The 14,715-nt window shown below is 39.1% G+C and overlaps 1 protein-coding gene across 2 annotated transcripts in view; it reads right to left on the reverse strand.

The window, feature by feature from the left end:
* GALNT1 (polypeptide N-acetylgalactosaminyltransferase 1) overlaps positions 1 to 14,715 on the reverse strand; it is a 67,336-nt gene that overhangs the window by 15,096 nt on the left and 37,525 nt on the right. For both annotated transcript variants that reach the window (XM_052660345.1, XM_052660346.1), the window contains 5 exons: positions 12,634 to 12,841; positions 8,024 to 8,194; positions 5,769 to 5,886; positions 4,138 to 4,318; positions 3,001 to 3,140 (listed from right to left, as the gene is read on the reverse strand). In XM_052660345.1, the coding sequence (XP_052516305.1) occupies positions 3,001 to 3,140; positions 4,138 to 4,318; positions 5,769 to 5,886; positions 8,024 to 8,194; positions 12,634 to 12,841 (818 nt within the window). The remainder of the gene's footprint in view (positions 1 to 3,000; positions 3,141 to 4,137; positions 4,319 to 5,768; positions 5,887 to 8,023; positions 8,195 to 12,633; positions 12,842 to 14,715) is intronic.

A 14,715-nucleotide genomic window follows, 5' to 3' on the forward strand; every position in this document is an offset into this window, starting at 1 on the left:
CCCAATCTCCAGGGGAACCCGCCTGACACACTGAGAGGGAGCTTCCGGACAACATATCCCTCACCAACCCAGTGGCCAGTCCTCAGGACTCTTCTTCCTCCCTTCTCTGCAATGCTCCACACAGTCAATCTCTTCCTCTTTCTTAAAGCAAGTCCTTCACTTACTGGCACATCATTCTCCTGGGTATCTTCCTATTTTAATGCCTGCTCCTTCTCAATCTTTTTAGCTGATTCCCTCTCACCTTCATAATGTCTAAATTTGGAGTTTCTTAATGTCTTATTCCTCATTCCTTCCCTCGTGTCCATCTACATTCACTCACTCCAAGGTGCTCTCATCAAGTTCTGTGGTTTTAAAAACCACCTATACACTGACAACCCCTAAATTTAGATCTCCACTCCACACTTTCACCCAAACTGCATTTTTTTTAATGCAACTACCTACTTAAAGATAGGAAACCATAAACAAAACAAAAAGACAATCCACAGAATAGAAGAAACTATCTGTACATGATGTCATCAACAAAGGATTTAGTCTCCAAAATTTACAAACAATTCATGCGACTATCAAAAAACTAACGACTCAATCAAAAAGTGTGCAGAAGACCTAGACAGACATTTCTCCAAAGACACACAGATGGCCAAGAGGCACATGAAAAGATGCTCAACATCACTAATTACTAGGAAAATGTAAATCAAAAGTACAATTAGGTACTACATCACACCGGTCAGACCAGCCACCATTAAAAAGTCATAACAAGTGCTGGAGAGGGTGTGGAGAAAAGTGACCCCTCACTACACTGGTGGTGGGAATGTAAACTGGTATACTACTAAGGCGAACAGTATGGAGATTCCTCAAAAACTAAAAACAGAGTTGCCATATGATCCTGTAATTCCACTACTAGTCATATATCTGGAGAAAACTGTAATTCAAAACATGCACCCCGGTGTTCACTGCAGCACTGTTTACAATAGCTAAGACCTGGAAGCAACCTAGATGTCCTTCAACAGATGAGCAGATAAAGAAGATGCAGTAGATATATACAATAGAATAAAAAAGAATGAAATAATGCCATGTGCAGCAACATGGATGGACGCAGAGACCATCAAGCCAAATACCAAATGATATCACTTACATGTGGAATCTACACTATGACACAAATGGATTTATCTATGCAACATAAGCGGACTCACAGTCACAGAGAACAGATCTGTGGAGAGGGATGGATTGGGACTGTGGGATTAGCAGATGCAAACTATTATATATAGAATGCATAAACAACTGTAGAGCACAGAGATCATATATTCAATATCCTGGATAAACCGTAATGGAAAAGAACATAAAAAATAATGTATATGCACATATATGCATCACTGAATCACTCTGCTGTACGGTAGAAACTAACACAACACCGTAAATCGATGATACGTCAATAAATTAAAACAGAAACCGTCCACATCTCCTGGTGCTTAGGAGACAAATTCCTGCTGGAAAGAGACTTGAAGAAATAACAGCTGGTCCTCCCACAGAAAAAGGTGAGAGGCTCAAGTACTAACGTCAAAACCTCAGAAAGGCAAACCTGTCAGGTCTGAGGAGACAGACACCCCTCCGTGTGATTACTCAGAAGCTTTCAAAGACCAGGCCTACGGAGCATACCTGAGCTGGAAGTGAACCAAGTCTTTACACAACTGCAATCCAGCCCCACCAGCTCAGTCTCTGTTACAGACTGAACAGTGTCCCCTCAAATTCACATGCTGGAGTCCTAACCCCCATTACGCTCAGAATGTGACATCATTTGCAGACAGGTTCTTTACAGAGGGAGTCAAACTGAAATGAGGTCATTAGGGTAGGGCATCCAGTGTGATTGGTGTCTTTAGTAAAGACGGAAGATTTGGAGTCAGATGTGCACACGGGAGAACGCCATGTGAAGACGAAGGCAGAAATCAGGGTGATGCTTCCACACACCATGGAATACCACAGACTGTCAGCAAACCACCAGAAGCTAGAACAACACAGGGGAGAGAGCCTTCCTCACAGGCCTCAGAAACCTGCCCACACTCTGATCTCGGATTTCTCGTCCTTAGAGCCGCGAGACAATCCGTTCCCGTGTTCCGTGCCCCTCAGTTTGTGGTGTTTTACTACGGCAGCCCCAGGAGACTCCTGGGGCTCCTGACTTGATCATACCCTTGGACTAAGGGAAGGACCCGTCTGGATTTCCTATACACGGCACAGCTTTGGCTGGAAGCAGAGTGACTGGCTACTGACAGTCTAGGAACACGGTGAAGACAGGGCACAGGAAATGCTCCCCTGAGGCTGCCCAGCAGTTACACCAGAAGGTGCAAGGGCAAGCCTCTTTCAAAGCAGACCCTCCACTATGGGCATCCAAACTCCAAAAGCACAGCTAATTGTGCTGACAAATTATAAGCATTAATAAATAAATTATCTCAGGTTTCAAGAAGATTTGCTTCTGAATTCTAAGAGCAAAGACTGAAGTCGTCATCAGAGTAAGCATGCGAACCCACAAGCCCAAATGGAGATTTGGGGCTCCAAAAGGAAAATAAACAGGTACTAAAAACACAACTTCTTCTTATACAGTCTTTCTGGAAAGACTCAAGGAAACTGACAAGTTTCCTTGTCAGTGCTTTACAATTCTACTTTGAAGTTCCTCAAACTTTGATCCAGTCTAGTTAATGTTAGGATATCACCTTCAGGAATATATGGTTTCAACTAAATGGACCAGTTTGTTAAAATAAGTCTATTGAAGACACTAATATAACAAAAGTCGAACTGTGAAAGGTGAAAGGTAGAGCCTTATTTTAATAAAATGTAACAGGATAAATTAATAAGACTTCAAGTTATGAGGCAGACTGCATCAACTAACAAGGACTTTCCCATACTTGAGTTTAAGTAATTTTAACATACAGGTACTCCCTTGTTAGAAGTTTAACCTCTATTCCTTTTTTTACAAATCAGTGAGAACCACACAGAATACATTTTTTTTACCTCTCCCAAAGAGAAATAGTGACGTGGAATCTGAGAATCAGGATAAATATTCTCTAGGTACCAAGAGAATGGTCTGCATTGGAGTTTGTGCCTTAGACCAAGTCTTGATGATATATCTCCATAATCTACCTTTGTAACACCTGGTAAAAGAAATAAGTCACTGAATTATTAATGTTCTGTCAGGTAATACATTTCTATTTATATATTGCATCTAACAAGCCAAACAGGAAAAGCAATATCATTTTTGTGGTATACCACAAATCTACCTCCCAAGGTATAAAACAAGAAAATAATGTGTTTTCCAAAGAAAAATTAAATTCATATGAGAACAGTTTACATGCCAATACATACAAATGTAAGTTACATGGGATCACAAAACTTTAATATTTGCTAAGGCAAAAACAAAGATCAATTTTGCCCAAATATGAAACAGATGTTAAACAGAGCAATTGTTTCCAGTCAGGTATTTCTCACACAGGCTCCCTAAATTGTGCACCCACCCCCCTCAACCCCAGAAAGTCTTGTGGTGACTGAAGAGTATAGAATCATAATTCAGGCAGATTTATAGTTGATGAAACAGCTGCTGCCACAAAACTCTGAAGAGCAGAGAAAAGCTCCTGGAGGCATGATACAGGGCACTGGCCTTGAAATACTTGACCATTTCATGTAAATGTTAAATGTTGCAGTTAGGTTTAAAAAAAAAAAACAAACAAACATGGAAAGTACCTGGGCTAAAACAGTAATTTCTGCAATACTGGATCATGTATTATTATTGTTCCCCTGTGCGTGCTATGTCGCTTCAATTGTGTCTGATTCTTTGTGACCCTATGGACTGTAGCCCACCACGTTCCCCTATTTATGGGATTCTCCAGGCAAGAAGACTGACTGAGTAGCCATTCCCTTCTCCAAGGGGTCTTCCTGATGCAGGGATCGAACCTGTGTCTCTTGTGTCTCCTGTGATGTAAATATTATACCAGGTTTTTGCTAAGCACTTTCTATACCATATGTAATTTCATTTATTCTTTACAACAACTCTGCTCAAAGCTTCTTTTCCACACCTTCTTACCTCTTCTCAGAATGCATTAGGATCAGACCAAGAAAGTTCGTCTTGTGTTTCTAATGCAAAATAATGCTAACCTGGAGAAATTATATAGAAGAAATTCTTGAATTCATCCATCCATACTTCTGCAAGTCGTCTGTTATTTTTATTGATAATCTGCCCTGTGCCTCCTGGAAACGTGTAGGGTGTAGCTTTCCGAAACACATGTCCAACATGTGAGCAAGTAACAATCTCCAAAGTTCCTCCACACTGCCAAATCTGGAAACAGCCGCAAAGAAGACCGTTTTAAACACCGACAGTTTAAAAAAAAATTGTTCACATCTACTGAATTTCATGGCTGGAATTTCACAGAATCAAGGGTGTATGTAGAGTGGAGCTCCTGCTACATGGTCCCAGAGTCAGTGCTTCCTCAATTTCTGGTTCTGATCAAACCAGAAGCTGAAGGTTAAATTCAGGAAAGACCTGAGGCCCAGAGCAGTGTTTTTTGCTAACTGCAGTCCATCAATCTTAAAAGGGTCATAAAATTCAAATTTGATGAATTGCAACCAGCACTTAGTAACAAGGACATACTTGTTACTTGATGAAATGTTTACATTATGGGTTGTGTGTATAATGTATTTATTAATATGGTTCATGGTCAAAAAACTTTTGACCATGGAGAGTTCAGCCAGGGCCCTATCTGTTCGTCCTTCTCCAAACCTGTGTCACAACCTATACATTAAACAGAACCTAGGACTCTCAACTTGTGGATAACTCATGAATTACTCAGTGGCCAGTGAGAGCACAGTCTAGTCTCTAGGGGTAAAAAGAAAGATCCTTAAGTGTGGTTTCACATCCTTAATCAGTTATCCTTCTACTCCTTTCAAAATACATTTTCCTGTAAGTTAAAAGTCTAACTAACTGTAGACTATTTTCAATTACATTGCTTTTTGAAAAGTCTTGACTTTGTTAAATACTCAGTGTGCCCACTTTAACGTTTTCCCAGGATCATAAAGTGATACAGCCAAATAGGATCTCCAAGATGCTCTGGCGTCCAAACCTCTCCTCTTATAAAGAGCAAGGTGATCCACCAGGAATGCAGTGAACTAGCAGGGTTAGACTTCTGTGCAGTTCACTATGGTTTCCAATAAGCCATGTGTCTAAAGTTCATTATTTTCAGAAATACACATCATTCTAAAAATAAGTTGATTTTTGTGAACATGAAATGCATAAGACTTAAGGCTGACTGGGTTAAATTAATTTAGAATAATTGAAGAATTCTTTTGCCTTTTTCTTTTTATTGAAAAACAGAAAGCTGGTTAAGTGGCCAGGTTTAAATAAGAGAGAACAATTCTCAAACCAGAAGGACACAGCATATTAAAGAAGGTAAAATTATGTTTCTGGCAGTTAAGGAACAAAGTAGCATTTATGAACTACATGTTATTTTTATTTACTTTAGAGTTTGAATTACCTCCTTGAACGTAAAGACAACTGGGGAATCCTGTGTAAATTTTACAGGTGGACTACTAATATAACTGAATTATTTGCTTAAAATACTTTAGAAAGAACCTTTAATAGTATCACCAAACTTTTTATGGGCTGAAGGCTGTGAAGTCTGATTAAACTCATATTAAATTCACTTTTTATTTTTTCTTTAGAAAGAACACGAATATTCAAAGCATATTCATATCTGAGGTTATACAGGTTACTTTTTTCAAAGGGAACTTACCCTAAAGGAAATTTCTAGGTTTTCTCCTCCCCAAATATCCATTCCAGCATCATATGTTCCAATTTCCTGAAAGTAATCTCTGTCTATTGAAAAAAGGCCTCCTGCCATTGTAGGTGTTCTGAAATTCAATCATAATACTATACTGTTAATTGCAACAATTTAAAGTTTACTATCAGTTTTTGTTTTTAAAAGTAGTTTCATAACTGTTTATTTAACTATGGAATAAATGCTGATTCTCACACTCTTCAGAAAGCTTCACAGGCCCCAAGAGCTTTGTTTTTATGCTGAGCTATTTGGTTTCCAGATAAGATCTGCACCCCAGTCATGCTGTCACAGCTCCGGCCTGGACCCCCTTCCCTGCTTGGTCCCAAGGGCTCTTACTGTCTTCAGTACCGTTCCTGATCCTCAGGTCCTGACTGAGCTTCCACCCTGAACTCCTTAAGTTGAAGCTATTTCTTGTAATCTTCTTCATCTGACTGTCATGCACTCCAGAGTTTCAAGCAACTAAAAATGCAGTTGATCATGTTAACCAACCAGACTCATGTCAGCAGCTCTAGCACACCAGGTTTTAAAGGGTGGCAAACACTGCAAAGATGTATGATTAAACAGGATGAAAACAATGCAGCTTTTTCCTGAACTTTAAGGAAGGAGATGAAGTACAGAATAAATCAATATATTCCTCCTAAGGGGATCATCATCCTGACCAAGTACAGTAAATTCTCTGCCACAAAACATGGCTCAGGTATGCAGAGTGGGTGGGAATAGGTTGAATTAAGCAGAGAAATCGTAACAAAGGAGGATTTAAATAAATGAATACCTAGTACTGGTTTACTTGAAGAATGAGTATGGGAGAAGAATGGGTTCCAACTAGGGAGAATGTAATTAAATTCTAGGGACAGAGGACACATGTAGATAATAGTTTAGGATGAACTGGCCACCTACATAACCCTAAAACATACTCATTCCATGCACTGGTGAGGGAGGTAGCATTTGCTTTTACAGAAGAAATAGTTGTTTCCACCAAGAAGTTAGGACTTACTTTGATTTTAGAAGACAAAAAAGAATGAGAAAGCCTAATATCTTAGGACTCAAAGGAAATAGGCTGACACCCAGCATTATCCTTCAGTGCAGGGGTTTCCTGACCTAGGTCTGGCATCTAATTTTCCTAGAACTGTTAATGCAAACCCGTCTGTTTATACATGTAAAACAGGCATTTATACAGGCATCCTGGACTACTGCCCTACCCCCCAGTTTAGGGAAGACTCCTAGCTTTTATCTGATTTTTCAAAGTAGTCTATCATCCATGAAATGTTTAGCAACCCTTGGTTTAGATGCTGATTTGAACTGTCAACCAAAGAGTGAAAAAGTCCCTTTACTGGGAAAGCAGGAGAGGACTTGGGCTGGCTAGGGATAAAGAGCATAGAACTAGTGAAAGCTCTCTCCAACTGTCAGAACTGGACTCAATTCAAAGGCAGACAGATCTGGGAAGCCTAGGAGAGGAGAAGGCTAAAAAGGCTAATAAGCAAGTCTCAGTTACTATAGAAGCAACAGGCTGATGCAACCAGAATAAATCCTAGGATGGCTCAGAAGGCTCAAGGTCTCTCTCTAAAGATCCTCAATAGCATGAAGCTTTTTATCCCTTTCTAGAAAAAAAAAAAAAAACACTCTATATAGGACCAAATACAGAACAAAAGAAAAAGCAGAAATACATTAATGGATATCCCTTTTATACTTTTGTCAATTCTAGTTATTTTTATACTTGAAACAAGTTTTTTCTAACCTTGTCAGATGGTAGATGTCTGAATTTAAAGTCTTACATTTTATTACCCAGTTTTAGGCAATATTTTCACATCTTGGCACTTACAATTACTGAAGGGATGGTTTAAGTTGAATATTATTATCCTTAGTGACTGAATTAAAGCATAAATTACAGATTTACAAACTGTTGTTCATGTAGAAATGAAAGAACATATGCATGTCACTGTCATTTCTCATAGGTACTAATTTATAGAAATGAAAAATTTGAACTTATTTTTTCACTTAAAAAAGAAACTCATCTTTGAAATAATGACATTATTTCAAATAAATGATGATATTACTTCAAATAAATGAAAAATGGCTCTTAACTTCACATATGGTGAACAAATCCTTCATGTCTTTCAAAATACATTTAAAAATCCTTCTAATGTGATTCCCGAAGCTTCACAATCCCCCACCAGTAACACTCTGGGGAAAATGTTTGACGAATCAATTACCTCACAGGAAGAGTCCGATCACCTTTCCTTCGGTCCATTTCTCTTTGGGGAACAGGATACCAGCGAAAGTTGAGCTTCCAGTTGAACCCGCCGTAGGTCATGTCAGAACCTGCCATGTACTCGAAAGTGTCATCACTGATCACATCTATGATGGGACAGACCACTGTCTTCCTGGAATCATAAAAGCAGATGAAAAATCTTTGAAAACTTTCCTTTTTGAGGTCTGTCATAACAACTACATAACAAGTATATACTAAGTGTTTTTAAAATAAAAATGCATTCTATAATGTTAAGGACAATGGTGAAAAAAATCCCCCACTCTATCCTGCTAAGCTAGCATCATTTATCCTATTTGTTTATAACCCATCGAAAATAACCTTCCACCTCTTTTCCATTCAGACTTTTTACATTTTTTGCCGCATGAAAAGTACTTCAAATATTTCTACAGTATTAAAAAAATAACACTTTTAATGACCACCTATTTAACAGTTTTAAGCTAATAACTTTCTTAAAAAATAGACTTTTGGACATTTGTGTTTCTTATAGATTTTTGCTATTAAGAAACTAAGGGGTCATGTTCATATATATTTTTTCACTTTTGCTTGAAGAGTAAACTTCTAGGAGTAAGACTAGTAAATTAAAGGAAAGAATTTTTTGTGGCACTGCTCATTACTGCTTTCCCAAAGTGTTTTATGTAGATGTATATACAGCTTTCTTATAATGCCATCAACTTTGGATGCTATTTTCTTGCAACTGTGTAATTATAATAATATTAAACAGTATCTCTGGGTTTAAAAAAATTTATATTTTCTAATTATTAGAATGATAATTTTTTTTTATTGCAGTTTGTATTTCTTCATATAAATTGTCTGATCATACACACTAAAATTTTTTTCCTTTTGGTTATTGCAATTTTTATGAACCTGAAAAACCACCCATGACCACAGCTCCTTCTAAGGAACACTGCCCCTCTCAGAGCCTTTGGGAGCCACATTTTAGAGTATCCTCCCCATCTGACTGGTGTCTTATTTAAGAAATCTTTCCTTACTCCCAAATCATCTTCTCCTATATTATCTTCAAAATGAATTGTATTTTTGCCTTTCACATTTGTCTTTAGTCTTCATGAAACTGACTTTGGATTTTCATGCAGCAAGTACCCAACTTCGTTTATTTTCCTTATGGGTGACCAGCTGTCCTAGTGCTCCTTACCTCACAGTCTGCTGTAACCATAAGGGCCAGCTCTGTCTTAAGTCAAGTTTTCACATGAACAGGGACTGGCTCTGTTTCACTAGTCTAACCCTGCATCAACACATCACTGCCACAATTAAACAGCTTTAAAATAAGTCTTGATATCTAGTAGGACAGGCCCAGTTGTACTTGACTCTTCTTTTTCATGGGTATTTTAGCTATTGTTTTAAAAAAATATTTATTCCCATATAAATGTCGGTATCAGCCAGTTTCTCCAAGAAAATTCTGCTGAGATTTCAATTAAAAACACATTGATTTACAGATCAAGGTGGGGAAAAATGACATTTTTTTATTGACTTTTCTATCCATTAACATTATCCTTCTCTCTGCTCAGATTATTTTCCAGTGAATTTCAACAATTTTCAATTTCATGCATCATTTGTTAAACATATTTCTAATCACAGCCTATGATTTCCATTGCTATTATAAATGGTATCATTTCTTCTTTTTACATTATATTTCCTAACTACTCCTGCTGGTATGGAGAAAGCAACCGACTTTTCTGTGGTGATTTTATATTTGGCAACACTGCTAAATTCTTATTATTTCTACTACTTTGTGTATAGATTACTTTTCTTTGTAAAAAACACATCATTTGCAATTGATAGCACTCGTTTTATTTTTCCTTTCCAATTCTTACACCTTTATTTCTTGTATTATTGCAAAATCTAAGGCTTCTAATAATACTGAGTAATACAAATAATTCAGGGCATCCTTATCTTGTGCAAAACACTTTCAACATTTCTCTGTTATGTTTGCCAGTTAACAAGTGTATATTTAGCTATCCTTTCTAAAATTTGTAAATTTCCATTCTGTAATAGTTTACTAAGTATTTTAAATCACAGATCAATGTTCATTTTAATCATAAATGAACATTTTTTTTTTTTCCTGTATCTACTAAAGTGATTACAGAGTTTTAATGACAGGGTTTTAATCACAGTTTCAGAAATACGTTAACATCATCTACTTTGTGAACTGGTTTTGTAATATTAAACTAAACCAAGTAGTAATGATGTGTTATATATACATATATACTGATATGTTATCAGTGTTCCCCCACTTTTTTGGCACCAGAGACTGGTTTCATGGAAGACAGTTTTTCCATTAAACTGGAGTGAGGGAAGTGTGGGTCTGGGATGATTCAGGTGCATTACATTTATTGTGCATTTTATTTCTATTATTATTACATCAGCTCCACCTCTGATCATCAGGCATTAGGTCCTGGAAGTTGGGGAACCCTGTGTTTTTTATATATGTTGATACGCTGTTAATAAATCCCAGCTGGACTCAGTTTGCTGATGGTGTGAGATTTTTGTATTAAGGTTCACCAGTGGGTTTGAATAATTTTCCATGTACTTCTTTTCTGATTTCTTATCAAGGTTATACTAGTCACATAAAACAAGTTGAACTGGTATCCCCTTTTTCTGTATCCTGCTTACAAATTCTCAGGAGAGATCTGTTTTCCCTCCTTCACCCCATATCAAGGTTGAAACAGCCAGGTTGCCTTTGGTGTGATAGAATTCACTTCTCATTCTAACCCAGAAGTACAGACAACGGAAGCCTAGCTTTATGCAGATATTTGCTATTTGTCTTCACACTGTAGGCAGGGCCCTGGCCTTGGCTCCTATCCTCCCAACTGTTTGTCTTTTAAGGTAGAAGATCCATATCCCCTAAGTTCAGCAGGAAACCCTACAAGTGAAAGCTGACTTTAGTGTCTGGACTACTTACTTGTATGTACTTCGTTCTGAGAGCTGCAAAATTTCTTACTTTAGTGCCAACTTGGTGATGCACTTAAAAATCTGTTTTGTATTTATCCAGAATTTAGCTTTTTCAGTTGGAAAAGTTGTTCAGGATACCTCATCTATCATATGGCCCAACTGGAAGTTGTTGTGTTTGTTATTTCAGGCAATTTCTCTTTCATATTTCATATTTCACACTGCTTTCTCCAAGGGTTTAGGCTCCTGCTTCATAAAGGTTACAGACTGTCTTTACACAAAAAAACACTTCCTGAATCAGTCATTTGTTACATACAGAAAACAATTTACAGATATCCTATGTCTTTTTCAGGCAGTGTTCTCCTTCCTAAAGCTACTGTATCTTCTCACTGCCCAGGCAATTCATCTTTGAAAGGGGAGAGATGTAGGTCCAGTATTTGCTTACAAACAGAATAGATGCAATGAGAAGCTCCTGGGCCTTCCCAGGTGGCACTAGTACTAAAGAACCCGCCTGCCAGTGCAGGAAACATAAGAGACTCGGGTGGTGGGGAAGGTCCCCTGGAGGAGGGCATAGCAACCCACTCCAGTATTCTTGCCTGGGGAATCCCATGGACAGAGGAGCCTGGCAGGTTACAGACCACGGGGTCACAAAGAGTCAGACACGACTGAAGCAACTTAGCACGCACGCATGCTCAACTTGACTAATAAGGGTTTACCCTGCTGGAATCTAAATCTTAATGTTAAGCTGACACGGCCAGCCTCTGGCTGAAACTGCAACGACAAGCAGAGATGCAACAAACCTAGGCCCTGCAGAATGAAGTTAGTTAGGTTTCTCCTGATACCTAGGAACTAAGCCAGAGCCCAGCAGTAGACAATTCTCTGAAAACTGCATCATGAAAGACTGCAACCATGAGCTTGCACTGCTCCAAATGTTCCACCTGTATTAGCCGAGATTACAGTGCTTATTTTTCATATACAATCAAGCATTTCCGGGGCAACGTGTATCTCCTCACCCTCTTTAACTCTGCGCTACAGGCTGAGAGATACAGTCTCAGTAAAGATGCAGGGAGCAGATGACCTGCCCACACCCTCATGGCAGCCTTAGAGAGCAGGCACGAGTACAGGGCTTTTTATCCTACCAGCCCTGAGATAAGTGTCTATATGTTCTGCTCCTGTTCAGTGAAGAGAGCAGACAATAAACATCCTAGCAACACGTCTCCTAACCCATCCTCACTAACAAGACAGTCTACAAACAGTGCTTCCAGGCTTTAGAATGTGGTCTTCACATTTAGTCTAGAGCAGTCTTCATGGCGCTTCTCAGGTGGCCCAGTGGTAAATCTGTCTACCAATGCGGGAGACGTGTGTTCGATCCCTGGGTTCGGAGGATCCCTTGCAGAAGGAAATGGGAACCCACTCCAGTATGCTTGCCTGGAAAATCCCATGCACAGAGGGGCCTGGTGGGCTACAGTCCATGGGGTCACAAGAGTTGGACACGACCCAGGAACTGAGCACAAGCATTCTTCAAAGGTATTTAAAAGGAAAACTCAGAAGAAAATGTTTTTATATTTATTTTAAAACAGAATTATGCAACTTACCATAGTTTAACACAAAGGCACTGAAAGCAATTTATAAATCCCATAAAATTACCTGTCGTGTTTGATCCTGGCTAAGAGAGGCTCCAGCCACCCCACTGTGCACTCACAGTGCGCGTCTAAAAAGGTGATCACTTGGCCTTTAGACACAGCAGCGCCTTTTAACCTAGCTCTGATCAATCCAGAACGCTGCTCCATTCGAATGACGTGAACGGGTACTTTTAATTTTTTCACGTAACTCTCTAGAGGTCTTTTTAAAAAGTCTGAAAAGGAATAAAACAAATAAGAAAGTAACACAAAAAATCTGTGAGCTGGCATTGCCCAGGTGGAAAGCAACTTTGGATTGCAGTATTCATTCAACATGTATTTACTGGGCACTGTAGGTGAGGCTCCCTGACTCACAAACCCAGTTCACCCAGGAAGGCTTTTTATTTCCTGACAGAATGTGCCAGAACTGCCTCTCCTTTGTTACGCGAGCCATTAGGGGAGAGCCTCTGGGCTCAGGCTCAGTCAAAGGCATGTTACCACATTTCTTGAAGAAGCTTTCTGTCAGGCTCAATTCTTTTTTTTAAATCACGCTTAAGGATCAGGAACAGAAAGAACGTGATTCAATAGAATTAAACCCAGCCCTCAATAGCGAGAAGGAACGAATACACAATAGCTGTTAAGAGTTCAAAAAACTGTGTGGTTTCTTTAAAGACAGGAGCGAATTGTCTTACAGACCGTCACAGTCTCTGACTACGCAGTTCTTCTTGCAGGAGCTGGGGAGTGAGGTCAAGCTAGAAGAGAATGCTGGGCTGTAGCTGCAAGACCAAACAGAAACCTTAACAGACCGTTTGGTCCAAGTAAAAGAGCTTTCAAGAGGGAAGGGCAACTAAAGAGAAAAAGAAAATCAGCAGCTATCCTGGAGAGTTCAGAGAGAGGCTGTGCCCTTAAGTCAAGGATTTCCTGCCTCCAGAGTACATAACTGACTTTAAAAGGCAGACAAGGGGGACTTCCCTGGTGGTCCAGTGGCTGAGACTTTGCACCCCAATGCAGGGGACCCAGGTTCAATCCCTGGTCAGGGAACTAGATCCCACAAGCTGTGACTAACAGCCCTGCACGCTGTAAGAAAGACTGAAGATCCCATGTGCAATGCCTAAAACCTGGTGCAGCCAAATAAATAAATTAAAAAAGAAAAAAGCAGAGAAGTTTCCACTTCCTCAAGGCAAAGAGAAGTTGCAGATCAGGTTAGTTTCTGGTAGTTATGCCAGAGAAGCAATGGATGGTGGGCAAATGTCTTTCCCACTTTGTCCCCATATAAGAAGTACAAGGACAATCTCTACAGGGAAGGAAAATCTGGACATGGAGCTACCAGGATGCCTGTGACTACCTCTGTCCACGGGATCTCCATAAGGGTGGTTGGGTATATTAAGGGGATAAATTCTAAATGTGGGAACCCAAAGGGCTTCCTACATATTGGAGAGGGAAAGACAAATAGGAGTGAAATGGTTCTTGCTCCCTGGAAGTGGTAAGACCTGACTGATTCAATAATGGAATAATCAGGGCTATGAAAACAGTGAAAGAGAAAAAAGGCCTCTATGTCCACTACACCAGAACACCGATCCTTTCCATGTCTGCTAACACATTTTCTAAAATATCTGGGCTAAAAATAGAGTATCTGAAAAATATGGGGAGAACTCCTACCTGATAACCATGATTTTATGAACCAGAAAGCTATAATTTGATTCTGAGTAAAAAGGTGAGGGTGATGCCAATCCCGATGAAAAGCACCATTTTACCCTTTTATGTCTGTTTAGTATAATGCCAGGCTCTTTACAGACTTTATTTCATTAATCCTCATAATGACCCTATGAGATGTTATCAAACCTATTTTAGACATGAAATTCTAAGGCTTAGAATATTAAATGAACTGATCAAGATGACACAGTTTATTAAGGAGTAGATCCAACAGTCAAATCAGGTCTGCTGACTTCAAAGCCCATCTTTTCACCCACAGCAAGAAATCCTGAAAGGAAACAACCAAGGGAAAAATTCAGGACTGTGGAATTGCCCAACCTGATACACATTTAAACTGCTTTATGTTCAGAGTTTGACGAATCTCATGTGATGAGGTATGAGTTATATTCTAGTACTT

This window comes from Budorcas taxicolor, chromosome 22 (assembly GCF_023091745.1).
Source record: "Budorcas taxicolor isolate Tak-1 chromosome 22, Takin1.1, whole genome shotgun sequence".
NCBI classification, from domain to species: domain Eukaryota; kingdom Metazoa; phylum Chordata; class Mammalia; order Artiodactyla; family Bovidae; genus Budorcas; species Budorcas taxicolor.